Source organism: Larus michahellis, chromosome 4 (assembly GCF_964199755.1).
Source record: "Larus michahellis chromosome 4, bLarMic1.1, whole genome shotgun sequence".
Lineage (NCBI taxonomy): Eukaryota > Metazoa > Chordata > Aves > Charadriiformes > Laridae > Larus > Larus michahellis.
The window spans coordinates 94,237,707-94,255,028 of NC_133899.1; the positions used below are offsets into that span (position 1 = coordinate 94,237,707).

The following is a 17,322-nucleotide window of genomic DNA, read 5'->3' on the forward strand; positions in this document are numbered from 1 at the left end:
AGAAGCTCTGGTTCTCGCTCCAACAGCACCTCTGGGGGACAATGTCCCTCTTCTCAAGCCTTTCTGCTGGTCAGTCTCCTCTCGGCTCTTGCTCTGGGCAAAGCCATGGCCCCAGCTCCACGTGAGAGGCTTTGGCGGAGCGTTACAGCCCTTTCCTCATCCCGGTCTCTCCTGCTCCCATGGCCTCATTCTGCAGTGAAAGCTGGGGATCCAGGTCTTGCATCAGGGCAGGGTTGCACCACCACCGCTCTGCTCCCGAGATCGCGGCTGGAGGAACTCGTCTGGGCGCTGTTTCAGGTCTCCGGTGGCAATGCCGACTGACGATATCCCCATCCCCTGCCAGCTCCTTCCCGCTTCTGTGCGGCGTCACCGTGCCCCCGGCACAGGCGGTGTAACTGTTCGTGGCGCTGCACCATGAGCCACGTCAGAGATCTGCAGAAACCCCAAAAATGCTGTTTCTAAGACGGGACCCATTCCCTGCCCCGTCCCAGCACGGCCCGCAGAGCGTGTTGTTATCAAACTCACGGCATTCACGGGAACCTGAAGCGCGGCGTGCTCTTGCCAGCCCATTGAAAGCCTGGTTGGACTCACCCCCCTGCCCAAGAGAGAGCCATGGCTGCAAAACCAGGCTGAGAACGTGTGGGGCAGCCGGGCACAGAGGACAGGGACAAAGCTGTTCGAAGGAGACGCGGGGGCTGTGGGGTCTCTCGGGCCAAAGGAATCTCTACTTCTGGGCTCAGCAACCTCCCAGCAGTGCCCTCGTGTCCCGTTCCTATGGTGGCGATCTCTCGGGCTTTCTGGCGTGGGGAAGAGGGCTGGAGGCATGGGTGAGAAACGATGGTAGCTTCTGCCTGATGGACCTGCCTCCCCTCCTACGTTCCTGAGGCATTTACTTTCTACCAGCAGTCAAGGCTGGGCAGAGGGTGGCTGCTGCCGCAGGGACGCCCCATTTCCCCCATGCAGCCCCAGAGCCACACCGCACCGCACGGGTGGCTGAGCGTCATTAGGCTTGAACAGCGAAGGTGAGCAGCCGCCCTCGCCCCCGCGCCGCCGGTAGCACAGGGGAGGGAGCGGGCAGGAGCCAAACACCAGCAGCTCCTCTTCCCCTCTCCGTCCCTTGGCCGCAGACCGAGCATCCGAGGTGTTTTCCAAGTTTCTCACCCGCTTTCCCACAGGGCTGCACGAGCCTCCGATGGTCTGTGCCCCGCTCTCCCTTCATCAGAGTTCAAAACTACCTTCCCCACCCTCGCCAAAAGCTCACGGCGCCCTGTCTGAAAGGAACAACTAAAGCAGGGAAAAGGTTGATGAAAGGTTGTAAAAACCACTGTAGCACGGAGAGTTTGGCGTTGACTCTCTTCCAGCACAAGCGTTGGGGCGTCAGGTGAAACAAGCAGCAGCAAACTCCAGAGCAGAGGGAGGGGTGGGTTTTTCCCCTCCTGCCTGGCTCCCTTGCGACCCCAGGGTGCCACAAGCGTTGGCCGTGACGAGTTCCAGAGGGGGCTGCGCGCTGCCCCGGAGCAGCGGCCCCCCAGGAGCCCTGAGCACGAGCCGTAGCCGGCTCAGGAAGACCCCGAGCGGGGAGCGGGAGGGCGTGGGGGGAGGTTTCAGAGGAGCCTGCCCGTACCCTCCTCCCTGGGCATCCCCCCGCGGCTGCGGGCAGGAAAACGGGGCCAGGCGGGTCTGGGTCCTGTGTTGTAACACCATCCGATCGACACGGGCTCTGCCCGTTCTGGGGTACCGCGAGTAGGACCCACGACACACCCCGGAGCACCCGAAGGGCAGGCGGGCTCTGCTGGGGGGAAGGTCTCTGTGCGCCGCAAGCAGAGCTCTGCCCACACGCGCTCGCCCCGGGACAGCCTGGTGCCGGTGCCCCCGCAGGCTCCAGTCCCGGGCCGCGAGGTGCCGCCCAAGCCTTCGGAGGGAGAGGTTTGCCCCGCGCCCGGAGGCAGGTCTCCCAGCGAGCCCAACGAAGCCTTCGCTCCTTTCCTCTTCTGCAGGATGAAATTCTGTTGACTCCCTGGCGGGATTATCCTGTGGAAGACTCGGACCCCTTTGCCCCCCTGGTAAGCTTCACCCCCTCCGCGCTCCCAGCGAGTTCTGCACAGCTCAAAGAGGGGAGCGGGGCAGTGCGAGGGCAGCGGCTGCCTCAGTTTCCCCATCCCCACTCTGCTGCCCGCTCCCAGCTCCCAGGGACCCTCTACATGCTCTCGACGAAGGTCCAAACCTCTGAGCAGCTGGAGCCGAGAGCACGAGCTCCGGGCTCGCCACCCCCATAAACCCCCTGGCATTTCCCCTGGGCAGGCTGAAGAGAAGTGGGATTTTGTGCTGGTGAGCGACATCCATGAAGCGGGCAGCAAGAAGGAGACCAAGAGGAAGAAGTTCCTGGACGAGCTGAGCAAGAAGGGGTTCACCATCAAGGTGAGGGGCTACAGGAGGGAAAGGTCATGGATACTTGGCTGGCTTGTGGTGTCCAGGATCCGAGCCCGGTTTGGGCTCCTGCACCCCAGGAGATGGGAGAGACCCAGAACCATGGAGCCGATCACCACATCAGCCAGGGGAGAGCCCAGCCCCGGGACTCACAGCCCCTGCCCCTCTGGCTCTGCCAGCGTTGTTCTAACAGCCCTTCTCTTCCACCCACCAGAAAATTGAGGACAAGAAGCTATTTTATGGGGTCCGTGCCCCAAAACAGATCTTCCAGAAATACCAGTGGCTCCTGAGGAACCCCGACAGCAAGCTGCAGAACCCCAACGCCCATCGTGACATACCAGTGACCACCAGGTGGGTGCTGAGCCGGGCTACTGACTTCCAGCACCTTGCACTCCCTTTCTCCGCACCAGCGCCCATTTTCCAGCTCAGCTCGCAGTCGTGCCAGGCTTTTCATTTTCCACGTCGGGCCACCTCCACCCACCACGTGCAAAGTTACCGGCTTCGCAGTGTCCACAGCCAGCTCCCATTCCTGCCCCCGCTTCCTTCCCTGGATTTTGGTGCACGCCTCCTCCCCCCGGCGCTCCCCTGCTTTCCAGGGCCACGCAACACGAGTCTGTGTCCCCAGAGCGGCCTTTAACCGCAGTTTCTCCCTGCTCAGGATACGGATCGTGAACTTCATCCTGCAGAACACGGTGACGTCTGACCTCGGTAAGGGACCGGGGTGATGCTCAGCCTGGATCTGCCGCGAGGCTCCTGCCCCAGGGTGGCATGGGCACCCCCCCGCTGCCTCGCCACCCCCGGGAGGGTGCGGGAGGGGGCAGCTCAGACAAGCAAATTCGCTGCTGCCTCCGGAGGCTGGGAGATTTGGGCTGCAGGAACCAGCAACAGCCCTCTCTCTGCTCCCCGTCCCCAAGCCCCCGACCTCGGCCACCCCCCGCCGCCCCCCCCGTCCCCGGCAGAGCTCAGCCCTCCCCGACGCCCCAGGGGGAGCGGGGCAGTGTGGGGTGCTGCTTTCTGCTCTCCCCGGGGCCCTGCCTGCCTGGCTCGCTCCCAGAGCCAGCCCCAAGGCAGCCCGCGGCAGCGCAGCACAAGGGCAGGATTAGCGCTGATCCCGCTTGAATAGCTCAGCCGCTCCCAGGCGGGGTGGTTTTGCCCCCTCAAAGGCTCCAGGAGAGGTTTGGGATGACTCTGCCCGGCACGGAGCGCGCGGGGAGAGAGCAGAGCTTCACTAATCCCCTCTGCTCCGCTCTGCCCCCAGAGAAGCTGCACGACCTGAGGAAGAAGAGGGTCTTCGAGGCAGCGTTCCCCCTGCACGAGGTGAGGCCGAGGACCTGGGAGGAAACGCCAGGAGAGGTGGAGGAGCGAGGCCGGGTGGGGGAGACCTTTGGGCAGCCGGGGCTGCGCCGAGACCTCTCTGGATGAGGGGCAGGAGCTGGGCTGGGGGTCAGGGCTGCCCGAATATTCCTGTGTCCGACCGACTTCTCTGCTCTGCAGAAAGAAGAGGTAAGGGAATTCCTAAAGGAGAGATGGGCTCGCTGGAGAGATATATTTTCCCAACAGCCAATTGAGAAGATCAGGTAACACGGGCAGAAGAGGCACGGCACATCCTTCTAACCGAGACCCGAAACCCGGGGAGCTTCGTGCCCTTTGCCAGGCTCCTCTTTTCTTTTAGATCGTTAGTTTGAACCTGGCTCTTCTCGCAGGCGTTGGGCTTCCTCTGAAGCCTGCCGAGTTCTTAGCCTGAGGGGTATCCCTGCGGCACCGAGCTCCATCTGCTAATTTTGTCGTATGAGACAACCCCCGCATCTGCACGGGTTTTAATTAGCCCGCTTCGTTTTCGAGCACGCGCGCGTGTGCGCTCCCACCTTCGGGGGGAAGGGGAGGTGGGGACGGAGTGCGGCACACCCGGCCTGGGGCGGCAGAGGCGGCGAGGGGCTCCTGCCGCCACCGTAACCCTCGGGGAAGAGCGCGGCTCCTACGCTAAAAAGGGGAAGAAAACGAACTCTGCGCGCTCAGGGGAAGGAGGAGGAGAACGTGCTACTTCATAAAGTCGTCGCCGGGCTCCCGGGGAGAAGAAGCGTTAGAACGGAGACGTGCTCTCCTTCCTTTAACGTTTAGTACAGCCTGCGGGCCCAGCAGAGGCACGCGGGACTCCCGGCGGTGCACGTCCCTAAGGTCACTGCATCGTGCCTTGTCGCTGCCACGCCAGGATTAAGGGGCTGAGCGTGAAATTGAGGGAAGGGGGAACACTGTTGGGGTTTTCCTTAGTTTGAAACAAAGGCCAGGGAGCACACCTACCTTTGGCTGCTGGTAGGAAGTTAATTCCTCCGGAATGTAGGAGGGGAGGCAGGTCCATCAGGCAGAAGCTACCATCGTTTCTCACCCACGCCTCCAGCCCTCTTCCCCACGCCAGAAAGCCCGAGAGATCGCCACCATAAGAAGGGGACACGAGGGTGCTGCAGGGAGGTTGCTGAGCCCAGAAGTAGAGATTCCTTTGGCCCGAGAGACCCCGCAGCCCCCGCATCTCCTTCAAGCCCGGTGTTTCTCAAACGGTTCTGCAGGCACCGGTTGCAACCTGGTCTCTCAGCCGCTCCCACGCTCTCACCTTCCCGTGGAAGTGGGCATCGGCCAGGGTGCCTCTCCCTGCGGCACATTAACCAAGGGGGGGAAGAAAAAAAAAAAAAAGGAAAAAAATAGAAAATCTTAGTCACCAGGCTGACTGAGAGCAGGAGAAGCCTTCTCACGGGCTTCTCCAGACCCCTGCAGGACACCACGTAGTGTAGACTGAGCCACCACCCCCAAGAGCTTCCTGCTGCTCTCCATCCCCAGGCACCAGACAGCGCGGCCCCTCCTGGACCCAGCGTCCCTTTGGGGCTGGAAGAGCGTTTTCAGGTGTCCCCTAACAACGCGGCCTCTTCTCTGGCCACAAACCACACCACACCTTCCCTTCCAGGTGCTATTTCGGCGAGAAGGTGGCCCTGTACTTTGCCTGGCTGGGCTGGTACACCTACCTGCTGGGCTTCGCTGCAGTGGCTGGGCTGCTGGTCTTCGTGACTGGGATCACCGTTTTCAACTCCAGCCAGGTGAGGTAAGGCACTCGGCGATGCCGAACGCGCAATCCGTTCCGGAGCCTTTGCTATGCACGTGGCTTTGAGCCACCGTCATCCCCCTCTGCTTCCCCCTGCCCTTTTCTCTCCAGCAAGGAGATCTGTGAAGCCACCAACACCATCATGTGCCCGCTCTGTGACCAGAAGTGCCCGTTCTGGGTCCTCTCCGACACCTGCACCTACGCCAAGGTAGGCAGCCCCTTCCCAGCACGGGCTCGGGGCAGGGGATGGGGAGACGCTCCCAGCCTGGGCTGGTCCCACACCGCGGGGCGGAAGAGCCACCCCCGCAAACTGGCCACCAGACGCAGGAAACCTCTGCTAACTCTGCGGCGAGGAGGAGGTACGGCCAGGTCGCGATCTCCATCGCCACCAAGGAAGAGCTGGAATCATAGAATTGTTTAGCTCGGAAAAGACTGTTAATATCGTCAAGTCCAGCCATTATCAAGTTTACCCCTAACGAGTCCCAGTGTCCATCCCCTTCCTGCATTTCGCCCTCCTGCAGCATCTCTACCTGCCTGGGGGGCACCAGGGTGGCAAGAGGACCACTGAGCCTCTCCCAGAGCCCGCGTGCCACAGCCCCTGCCCCCCGCCACCCTCTTCCTTCATCTTCCGCAGGTCACTCACATGATTGACAACGAGGCGACGGTTTTGTTTGCCATGTTCATGGCGATCTGGGGTAGGTGTCGATGTCTCGGTGCCGAACACACCCGGCTCGGAAGGGGGAGCAGCCCGCTGCGGCTTAGGGGGAGAGCGGGTGGAGGAAAGCGGGACACCAGCACAGCTCCACCATTCAGCGGCGTTTTAGCCCTTCTCTCCTCCACTTCCAGGGCCACCAGCTCCCCTCCCAGCAAGGGACAAAATCACCCCAGCGATCTCCTTCAGCTCCCAGCCACTCCTTACCTTCCCACCCAAGAGCTCCCACCCCTGCACCCACCACAAGCCCTGCAAAGCACCCGCAGCCTCTCGCTGGGCTTTTCTAGCAGCTGCCACAAGTGGCCGCAGCTGCAGGAGGGAGGGACCCCAGGCCCCTCACCGACCCTCCCAGCTCTCGCAGCTGCTGTGGAACGAGCGGCAGAGCCGGGGCTGAGCTGATGGGACCCATCACCACGTCAGCGACACACCTCGCTTGGCTTTACTACAGCCCTCGGTCACAAACAGCACCGCAGGCAGGCGCCGGGCATTTCGCCCGCGGGACCAGGGTCTGAGCAGGTCACGGACACGCTGCTGTGTGTCGCGTGGGGTGCTCTACGCGGGGGCAAGCTCGGGAAAGGCAATCCGGATCAATTAAGGGGTGGTTGTAAATGGATTTGCAGGGGTGTAGCCGTGCTGGGGGGCAGTGTGGGACACCTGTTCCACTTGGAAGCTGTATTTTTCATTAATCCAGAATAACGTGGGCCCCCCCCAGCTGGGGCCACGTAAACGTGCCCACCACAGCAGGACAGCCCTGGTGCTTACCCTGGTTTACGCCAAATCCCCTACAGACGCTAGAGCCGGCCTGACTCCCGGTGAAACCCCCCCGCACCGCTCCAGCCCCATCCCCACGCGGGGCCGAGCTCTCGCTGCTGCGTGTCCGGGTCCTCCCCGGTCGCGGCGGTGCAGGGCGGCTGCCCGTCCTTCACGGGGTTTGCCGCGAGGTTGGGCGGTAACGCGACCGTCCGTCCCGCTCTGTGGGACGGAGGGGTGACTTCGTCTCCCGAGCCACCCCCGAGTGTCACCGCGCTCTCTCTTGCCCCCACAGCCACTGTGTTCCTGGAGCTGTGGAAGAGGCAGAGAGCCACTGTGGTCACCGACTGGGACCTGTACAGGTGGGACGAGGAAGAGGTGAGGATGTCGCCATTCCTGCTTAGTGCTTCCCTCGTCGGGGCAGGACTCAGCTGGACCTACAGAAAAGACACGTCGCAGGGACCCCCGTGCCCAGCTTGATTCTCTGTAGATGTAAACACCTAACGGAGACACCTAATCAAACAGCAAATCCCACATCTGGGATGATGTCCTGGGAGAGACGGAGCCCTCCAGAGAGTGAAGCAGATGCTAGCCATCTCTCTGCATTGCTAGTCACCACTCCTCCTGCACAAGGGCTTGAACTCAAACAGGACTGACCATGCCGTTGTGGGTTGGGTGCTCACCCCTGACCTTCTCTGCTGCTGCTCATCCCATATGTCCGTTAACACAACGACCCCTGGACTTTCTACTACCTGGGCACGGCTCTGCTGGATCCTTTCTTTCCCAGTTTTTGACTTTTTTTTCTTTTTTTCTTTTTTTTTAAGGAGGAGCTGGCTATGGAGCTGATCAATAATTTGCAGCACGAACCCCAGCAGTACCAGCACTCCTACTTCCGCAGCACCATCATACTCCTCTTGGTTCTGGTGATGGTACGTGCCGAGGTGAATGCGGGAAGGTCTGGTTTAAGGGCACACAAACGGCACCTCAGAGCAAAGTGTCCTATTACCGGAGCAAAGGCAGAAACCAGGTTGTCAGGGCAGGTCCGTGCCCATCACAAGGATCCAGGGGCCCCCCTACGCTCACACCTCACTGTGCTGATGGGAGAGGCCGACCACCCTTTGGGGATCTGGGCTGAAGGCTCTGCTCCATGGTGGGATGCAGGGAGGATCAAGGCAGTAACGCAGAGGGTAGGAAGAGGCAAACCCTTGATGCCCTTGTTTCTCTCTGGGCCATTAGAGAGAGTCTAGATGGTTAGTTCAGGTGGAGACATCCACCTTCTGAACCTCTCACCCTTAACTGAAGAGCACGGGCTTGCATTTGAGGCCACGTCCAGGTGAGCTGTGGTGAAGGAAGCCGGGGTTTGAAGGGCTGGTGGTCCTCAGGTGGGATGGAGCAGGTGCCCACCATGCCCGGTTTCTCACCACTCTGCTGCCCTCCTTCTCCACAGATCGCCGTGCTGATCGGCATTGCCCACGGGCTTGTCATTTACCGGGTGGTAGCAACCGCTCTCTTCACCCAGAGCGACTTGGGGTTCCTCCACGAGCAGGCCAACACGATGGCGGTGATGACGGGGGCCGTGTTGCACTACATCACCATTGTCATCATGACCAAGGTGCGGAGTGAGACATGGGGTGGGTAGAGGGTCTTGTTGCTTTTCCACCATCAGCCCTCCCCTCTCATTTTATGTCTCTGTCCTGCAGGTCAACAGGCGTGTGGCCCTCTATCTCTGTGAGCTGGGTAAGGGAAACGGGGGGCTGTCTCCCACCCGCACCCCGCAGCGCCGAGCTGCCCAGCAGTACCCAGGGACCTCACCGCAGCCCCCGCCTTGGTCCCTGAATGCAGGTCCTGGCCCCTTCCCTTCCTCCACCATCACAAAGCGCCTACCGGGCAGCTCTTGCCAGGCAGGTCCCCGTGGGAGGCCAGCAGCCCTCCAACACCCGTGGCCCACGTGCTGCCAGCTGGCTGTCCCACAGCCACGTCATGCTTTGGAGGGGTAGCCACCCCACGGGGCGGGGACCCAGCGTGAGCAGGAAGCCCCCACAGCTGCAGCAGAGCTCACAACGTGGTTTTCCTCCCAGCCGAAGGGCCCCTTCTCCCCCAGCTCATGGCTCTGAGGGACATCCCTGCTTAGCTGGGCTCAGCTCCATCCAAGGGCTCAGGTGAAGGGCAGAGAAGGCCCCATGAGGGGCAGAGACACCCTTCCAACCTTCAAAGAGCTCAGGTGGCATCCGAGGGGGAGCAGGGCAAGGTCCCACCGCTCTGTGACCAAGCCCCTGGGCCTTGCTCCCTTCCCCAGAGAAACCACGGACCTTCTCCCAGCATGAGAACAGCTTCACCATAAAGATCTTCACCTTCCAGTTCTTCACAAACTTCTCTTCACTCATCTACATCGCCTTTTTCCTGGGACGGTGAGCGGTGGCTGGGGGCCAGAGGGGGGGAGCGGAGGGGAGCCTGGGTTTGGGACATACATCCCCAACTGTCCCCAGGGTCGAGGGACAGCCCAGTCCCTCTGCCCTCCCCGCCAGGCACAGGGGTCCCATTTGGGACCTCGGGAGGGCCGTGACTTTTCCCCGTGGGCACGGCGGGTGGGGGAAGCCCCTTGCCTCTGCACTAGTGCCTGGAGGATGGTGCCCTCCGTCCCGCACCTGGATGTTCATCCAAGGGGGGTCAGCAGCGGGGCTCAACAGACACCACCGTTGTTGCTCCCTTGCTCAGGATCAACGGCCACCCAGGGAACTACGTGCGCATCGCTGGCAGGTGGAGGCTGGAGGAGGTGAGGGACTCGCCATGGGGCTCTCTGACCCCATGCCCCAACTCCTACTCTTCCTTTCCCTGCTGCCCAGCAAGGCTCTGGGATCGCAGCGTTCTCCTGTGGTACCCGCCTTGGCCAAACAGCCCCTGGGCCAGGCGGCCCAGCTTGCGGCGCACAACTCCTCTCCTCCCTCCGCAGTGCCACCCCAGCGGCTGCATCACCGACCTCTTCATCCAGATGGCCATCATCATGCTGCTCAAGCAGACCATCAGCAACGTCATGGAGTATCTCATCCCGTAAGCTTTCCCCCAGCCCGCGGAGCGCTGGCCGGTGCTCCTGCGCACTCAGGGCAGCGTCCCAGCTCTTACAGAGAGTAACCCTGGTCCTTGGGCCGCCTTTCCTCCTTTCCTCCGCCTCGGGTCTCCAGGGCCGAGCTGGCAGCGGCTCCGCTCTGCTGTCCTCTGCAGGCAGCGGTACAAGTCACTGCCTCCCCTTGCAGCTGGATAAGCCACAAGCTGCACAAGAAGTGGCAGCGCCCCAAGAAGAGAAGGGTGATGCTGGGCGAGGAGGAGGAGGCCGAGGACCCCTGCAAAAGGCAGTGGCTGAGCAACTACCAGCTCAGCGAGGTCAACGCCTTCAGCCTGTTTGACGAGTTCCTGGAGATGGGTACGCAGGGGGTGGAGGGATGCTGGGTGCAGAGCCACGCGCCCTCCGTGGCTGGACAGAGCCTGCGCTGGGGAGCCCACCGGCGGGCCAGGGGAGCTCCGAGACCAGCTCCATGCCCAGCCCCGCTCCAAGAGCGCTGGCGCACCGAGATCGTTCCCACAACAAGCGAGGGCAGGGAACGGCGCTGGCCTGGGACCTTCCTCTCCTCCCAGGAGTGTAAGGGGCTGGCTGTAACCCCGCGGTGCTCAACCAGTGCCCTGTGGGACCCTCACAGACCCCCCTCTCCAACAGCCCTGTGAGGGGTGGCTGTCCCCTGGGGGGGTGTGGGGTCCCCAAGACAGGTCTATCTCCCCTGCAAAGCCCCTCTGACACCAGCCACAAAGCAGGACGAACCCAGACAGCGGTCAGGACCCTGCGGGACATCCCCTCTGCGGTGGTTTCACACCGGCATTTTGCCCTTGCGCAGTGATCCAGTACAGCTTCACCACCATCTTCGTCGCCGCCTTTCCCCTCGCCCCGCTGCTGGCGTTCTGCAACAACCTCTTTGAGATCCGCCTGGATGCCATCAAGATGATGCGTCTGCGCCGGCGCATCGTGCCCAGGAAGGCCAACGACATCGGTGAGACGGGGCCCACAGAGCCCCCCCTTCCTGCACTGCTGTTTGCGCGGACGGTGCCGGCGTTAAGCCCTTCCCCCAGTGTGAAGCCCTTGAGCATCCCTTTGCCAGGGACCGGCATCGCTTCACCGTGGAGGTGGGAGAGCACAGGGCTGGGGAAGGAGAAGCAATTTCAGACCCTGCAGAGGCTGAGGGGCAGCTCGGAGGTTCTCCTCCCTTGAGCTCTTCTGCCATGCCAAACCCGTCCCTGCGCTGGGGCTTGGTCCGCAGCCCTCGAGCGGTGGCAGCGAGTGTCAGCGGGGCCCCACTGACCGCTCCTCTCCCACAGGGATCTGGCTGCAGGTCCTGGAGGCCATCGGCATCCTGGCTGTCATCGGGAACGGACTGGTGATCGCCATCACGTCCGACTTCATTCCCATGCAGGTCTACAAGTACACCTACAGCCCCTGCATGATGGAAAACAGCACAGGCGTGGAGTGAGTGCGTCGGTCGGCTGTCGCAGCCCCGCCTGCAGTGTCCCTGCCGGCCGCGGTGCCGCCAGTGCAGAAGCGCAAGGCAGCTGAGCAGTCCCCCATGGCGGGGTGGGGGGAAAGGGGAGCAGGGGAGGGTTTTACAGATGACACCATCTCCAGAATCCCAGCTGGCCACCTCCTCACATCCTCCCATGGTGGGTAAACGGGTGCCCCTGGGTGGAGAGAGCACCAGAGGGCTGCCTGGGTGCCCGCCCATGTTCTCTGCCCCTTTTCCTCCGAGCCTCGGCTCCCCGGCCAAGTTCAGTCGGACTGGACACAAGTCTCGGAGACCTTCATTTCCCCCAGGCTTTGAGGAAGTGGGTAGCTAGGGAGGGGAGGGAGAGCCCCGGCTGGGTGCTGGCCTCCCGGAACGGAAGGCTACAGCCTGTGCTCAACGGTACTAGCCATCACCTGAGAACGCACGCACCAGGGAAACCTTAGAAAGAAAAGCTGCGGGCAGAGAGCCTTTGTAGCAATCAGAGGACTTTGCATCTGCTGGAAAGACACCGGAGCTGCAGCTTTTGGTCAGGGCATGCCCCAGTTCCCCAGCCTGGCCAGGAACCAGCAGCCCCCCATCACCGCCGGGCCAGTGACATGATCTTTCCCCCCCCGCAGCTGCTTGACCGGCTACATCAACCACAGCCTCTCCGTCTTCCACATCCAGGACTTTGAGCCGCACACAAAGGTGCCCGAAATGCTGTCGGACCTTGAGATCAAGGAGTGCAGGTAACAGCAGCCATTGCTCAGTAACGTCCCCTGCCCCAAGCCCCTCACCGTGCCATCCCGCCTGCCGCCTGGCAGCAGTGGGGCAGGGCTCGGAGGTGGCCACCGGGGCTCCTCTCGGACCCCCATGGAATTAGCCTGGGCTGGCACCGACGGGGCTGTGCTGCAGGTACCGGGATTACAGGAACGCCGACGACTACAGCTACACCGTCCAGTTCTGGCACATCTTCGCAGCCCGGCTGGCCTTCCTCATCCTCTTCGAGGTGAGCGCCCGGGGAGGCAGGAGGAGCTGGGGCAGTCGGGGGGATGGCGGCAGGGGGGAACGGGCCACGTTAACTGGCGCAGGGAGGTCCTCACTGCCCGCGGCGGCTCCCTTTGCTCTCTGCAGCACGTGGCTCTGTGCGTCAAACTGATTGCAGCCTGGTACGTCCCCGACGTCCCCCAGTCGGTTAAGAATAAATTTCGAGTCAGAAAACACAACAACCTTCGTAAAGAACTGAGGTGGGTGATGCCCCAGCGGTGCCGGGGCCGCTGTGCTGAGGTGCTCCTCCAGCGGGAGACCTGCCGGGCTGCAGGACCATCCCTCCAGAGCCCCACGGCCAGGCCAACAATGGCCACCACAGGCGTGGGGACGGCGGGGCTGCGAGCTCCTGCCCTCGGGGAGCTCCTCCATCACCTTTCCAGGGAAGCTTCTCCCCCAGCTCTCAGCCCAGCCACTACCTGGGGCCTCCAGCAGACACCGCTCCTTTTAAGATGAGCTGCATTACCCGTAAACGAGGATCCAGCTCCCCCCATGCCCGAGGCCTCGCTCACTAGCCCAGGTGCTTGCAGGCACTCGAGGCCAGTGAGATGGGTCCCACCTGAGGCAATTCAATACTGGAGCTCACCAGAGAAAGGGTCTGCTTGGCTTTGGCTTTTCCTTCAGAAAAAGAAAAGCTCCATGTTAAAACAAGGAAAAATTTTGCCCAAGTTTTCCATTTAAACTTTGTTTAAAAAAAAATAAAAATCAAGTATTTGAGCGGGAAACAGAAGCACTGTAGCCAAGAGCCATAGGCTGGGCTGCCCCAGTGCTGCTGCCCTTCACGGACTGAGCCCCGCTTTGGAGGAGGGCTCAGCCTGCTCCTCTCCACGGCCACCTCATCCCAGCTGCCACCCCAAAATCCCGGCGAGAGCAGAGGCGAGCGGGGCTCAGGAAGCACCATGCTGCCACCGCTCAGCTTTCAGGCTCTCCCATTGACGGAGGGACTTCCACAAACAGGGATTTCCCAGAAGCTGGGTATCATTCTTTCTCCATTTATTTTTGTCAAAAGGTCCCGTTCCCACTCTGAACATTTTTCCACACCTCCCATTGCTTCCCGACTTGGGCAGTTCCCTTCCACGACGCCCCTCTCCTTTCTCCCCCAGCATGATGGAGTACTCCACCGAGGTGTAGCCACCGCTCACCGAGGAGAACGAGAAACACAGATTTGAGCCCCCCTCCCCAGCCTGGCAGCGGTGCCGCGGGCGCCGGAGGAACCACCACAGAGACAGGCCACGTGTCCGAGCTTGGACTTGAACTGGGAAGTGACGACGTGACGGTGGCTTCGCAGGAGCAGGATGCTTTCCCACTTGCAAGGCCGTGAGGAGGAAGGAAGCTGCGGCAGAGCCGGGGATGGTGCCTTCCCAGCACGCCGAGGAGCCGGGGAAGAGCTTTGGCACTAGGGACAAAGTGCGGTGCAGAACCCAGCCGCCGTCGGGCGAGCGCGACGCTGGTCGGCAGGAGATGACCTGGCTTCCTCGACAATCATGGCCTTAATGTGCCCGGCATCGCAGGAAAAGCCAGTTACCTCGTTCCAGCTTCCCTCTCCAGCTCTTTTTCTGCACTTTGACCCCTTTTTCCTCTGCCTTCAGTGATCTCCTGTCTCCTGCCCCACTGAGAAACTCGAGTCCTTCCTCTTTCACCACAAGTCTCCTCTCGACACAACTTCCGCGTGGCTGCAGCTCCCACCTGCTGTTTTCAGGGACATTGGAAAAATGCAGTTATTATCCTGGCTGTGTTTCGCTCCGGGCTCAGCCGAGCCTCTGCGTCTGCCCTAAGCACTCCCGGCAGTTGTGCCCGGCTCAACTACCAGGAGCAAAATGGTAAATAAAGGTAACACCCACGCAGACACAAGCAGACGCATTTCAGCTGCCGTTGAGTCACTGTACTCACACCGTGAGTATCACTCCTGCCTCCCTCCTTTGCCATCCACATCACCCGAAGAAACTGTCCCCCCCCTAAACCTTTTTTGTCTTAACTTGGATAATCAAAAAAGGCCGGAGCTGAAGCATCCGTGCATAGCCGGGGGCTAGGGCTGAGTGTGGGTGCTGGCTGGTGAGACGCTTAAAAGGTTGGCACTTCGACCACGCGCAGTGGGAAAACAGCCTGGTAAACGTGCTGGGGTAACAGAAATACTGAGCTGCACAGGAAATCCTGAGCGATAGGGCTAGCAAGGGTTATCTCTTGCCCCAAAACACAACCTCCAGCCAGCCTGACGTTCCTCCAGCTTTTCCCTTGCGGCCCTGCAGGGCTGGCTGGGGCTGCCCCTTCTCCCCACAGCTGCGGGAGAAGGGGAGCCAGGGTGACATCCCGCGGCTGGACTGGTCTCACAGCCACCACTGCCACTCTTAGACACGCGTGTTCCTGGCCCCTTAGCCTTGCTCTCTGCCGCACCTAGCTTTAACAATTTGTTTACCGACTCGAGGCAGAGTTATTTATGCTCAAGGAACAAAGTCTTTGTTCATCGCTGCCCAGGAACGATAACGTGCCCTCAAACACGTGACTCTTCACTTGGCATCGAGGGCAGAAACAGCCCTTTGATGCCCCGAGATTCCCCACGCCCGTTACGCCAGGCCCATGCACTCACCGAGCTGCGTTTGCAAACGTACGGGGAAAAAGCCTTTCTCTTAATTTTTCCTAATTGCAATTAATGAGAAAGGCAGTAGCATGGGACAGGTGACCGCAGCTCAGTTTCCAGCTTTCTTATGGTTCTGGTAACTCCAGGGCAAATCCACTAGAGCGTTTCAAAGCTTTAGAGTCTTTTTTCTTCATAAGAACTGGAAACTTTTAATGGGTTTGTAAGCTTAACCTCGAGCTCCACCCTTTCATGCCCTCCTCTATAAAAAGGCAGTAGGTGCTTCCTTGTGTTGGAGGTGAGTTGTGGGGATAAACTGAACGAAATGTGGGAGCTACAAGGGTGCCGCAGCGTGAACGTGTGTGCGCTCATGTAACAGCTGTGATAGCCACCCTGCGAACACAGAAAGATGCAGATAAGCAAACGTGAGCACCACAGGTCATGAACAACTATTTCATTAGGGCTGATTTATCTCGTTCTGTAAATAAAAGCCAGACTGCTCCAAGCCCCTGCTGTGGCTAGAGCCATACCGCTGTACAGACACCCGCGCAGTGATGTTTCCTCTCGTAATTAGACCAGTTCTCACTGTACAAAGCGCCCTGAGCACTGCACATGTCGCGAGAAGCCACACCGCTTTCAGCTCGCTTGAAGGGTCGGGACAGCCCCAGTTTAAGAGCAAAAAGCCAGCACCCACTGTGCCTCCTCGGAGAGGAGCAGAGATTGTGATTAAAGGTCTCTCACCAGGTGGCACCTCATCCTGTAGCAACATTCTCATTTCTGGGACTTGGAAGCGAACCCTGGTTTCGTATTGTATTGATGGTCTTAGAACACAGTCGCCTGGCAGCTCTAAGTAGCTTAAATTTAATTAGCTTCAAGCTGTTAAATGCATCAAGATTTGGCTATTAGCGAGCTCACGTTACACAGTAATTTCCACTCACCTGCTAGTCCGCAGGGAGCCATCCGTGCCTCAGCAGCGCACTCACCCCAGGCAGCAGGCAGGACGGGGTCACAAGCCCCGGCACGGCGCAGGGTCTGAGGGCGACAGCCTCAGCGCAAGAGGATTCTGCCGGGGGACTCAGACACAGAGCCGGGGAGAGCCACCTCCTTCCCCAGCCACACCGACCCCCGCCGCTGCCCACCTGGCAGGACACAGCTCTGCCGAAGCAGAGGGCAGGGGCACAGCCTTTCCACTGCTGAACCCGTCACGCTGTCAGCATCCCCCAGGGGTCCCACCACAGGCGCTCCCCGCAGGCGGTGGGTCCGTGGGGCTGTGCCCCATGGCTGAGGCCAGCCACAGACACCAGGCAACTCTCCCGGCAGTGACATGCCCAAATCAGCACTGCAGAGAAGGGCACCAGGGTTAACTCAGCCTCAAAACTTCACTCCCAAGAGCATGGAAAGCCACTAACTATCTCGCAGGGAGCTGAAATGAGCCGTGCTCCAGCCCTCCGGCTTGTTTTGTCCTTTCACCACTGCGACCAAAACCGCCTCCGCTCCTTCTTGCTTTTAACTTACCTACCCACAGGAATAACCCTAAAGGACAAAAAAAGATTTTATCAGCTCCCAATTTGCCACCAAGCCTCCTCACGCCCTTGCCATCCCCAGGATCTGGGCTTGTTCCTGGGGATCCTTTATCATCCCACAAAGACAACTGTCTACACTGGCATTCACAGCCCACGCACAAAGTGACCATGGTTTTGGGAACAACAGAGCAGCACTCGGCAAGAGAGCTGCTGAAGTAACTGCTACCCTGAACATGCACACAGCTGCCTCGCTGGAGGGCAGAGGACCAAGGGGCCATTCCCAAGGCCCCAACCCTCCAACAGGGTTCCCTCTATCCCTTTTTTCCCCCCACAATAGGTCAACAGCACCAGTACTTTACACAACCATAGAATCATAGAATGGTTTGGGTGGGAAGGGACCTTAAAGGCCACCCAGTGCCACCCCCTGCCCTGGGCAGGGACACCTCCCACCAGCCCAGGTTGCTCCAAGCCCCGTCCAACCTGGCCTTGAACCCCTCCAGGGATGGGGCAGCCACAGCTTCTCTGGGCAACCTGGGCCAGGGGCTCACCACGAATTTCTTCCCAATATCTCACCTCAATCTCCCCTCTTGCAGTGGAAACCCCTTCCCCCTCGTCCCATGGCTCCCCTCCCTGATCCAGAGTCCCTCCCCAGCTTTCCTGGAGCCCCTTGAGGGCCTGGA

The 17,322-nt window shown here is 60.6% G+C and overlaps 1 protein-coding gene across 1 annotated transcript; it reads left to right on the forward strand.

Moving 5' to 3' along the window:
• Positions 1 to 310: 310 nt before the first annotated feature.
• Positions 311 to 13,678, forward strand: ANO9 (anoctamin 9). Its single transcript, XM_074586845.1, has 26 exons — positions 311 to 391; positions 964 to 1,022; positions 1,462 to 1,601; positions 1,879 to 2,063; positions 2,302 to 2,418; positions 2,642 to 2,778; positions 3,086 to 3,135; positions 3,686 to 3,744; positions 3,922 to 4,004; positions 5,381 to 5,515; positions 5,627 to 5,723; positions 6,150 to 6,210; positions 7,273 to 7,355; positions 7,802 to 7,906; positions 8,425 to 8,589; positions 8,678 to 8,714; positions 9,274 to 9,385; positions 9,693 to 9,750; positions 9,928 to 10,025; positions 10,229 to 10,395; positions 10,862 to 11,014; positions 11,340 to 11,487; positions 12,139 to 12,249; positions 12,416 to 12,509; positions 12,635 to 12,747; positions 13,651 to 13,678. Exons 1-26 carry the CDS (start codon positions 311 to 313, stop codon positions 13,676 to 13,678), a joined length of 2,676 nt encoding a protein of 891 aa, XP_074442946.1.
• Positions 13,679 to 17,322: the final 3,644 nt, after the last annotated feature.

Coding starts and splice junctions, on each gene's coding strand:
- ANO9 (XM_074586845.1), top strand. CDS start 311: ATGCCGACTGACGATATCCCCATCCCCTGCCAGCTCCTTCCCGCTTCT. Junction 6,211..7,272: donor CATGTTCATGGCGATCTGGG/GTAGGTGTCGAT, acceptor TTGCCCCCACAG/CCACTGTGTTCCTGGAGCTG. Junction 7,356..7,801: donor ACAGGTGGGACGAGGAAGAG/GTGAGGATGTCG, acceptor TTTTTTTTTAAG/GAGGAGCTGGCTATGGAGCT.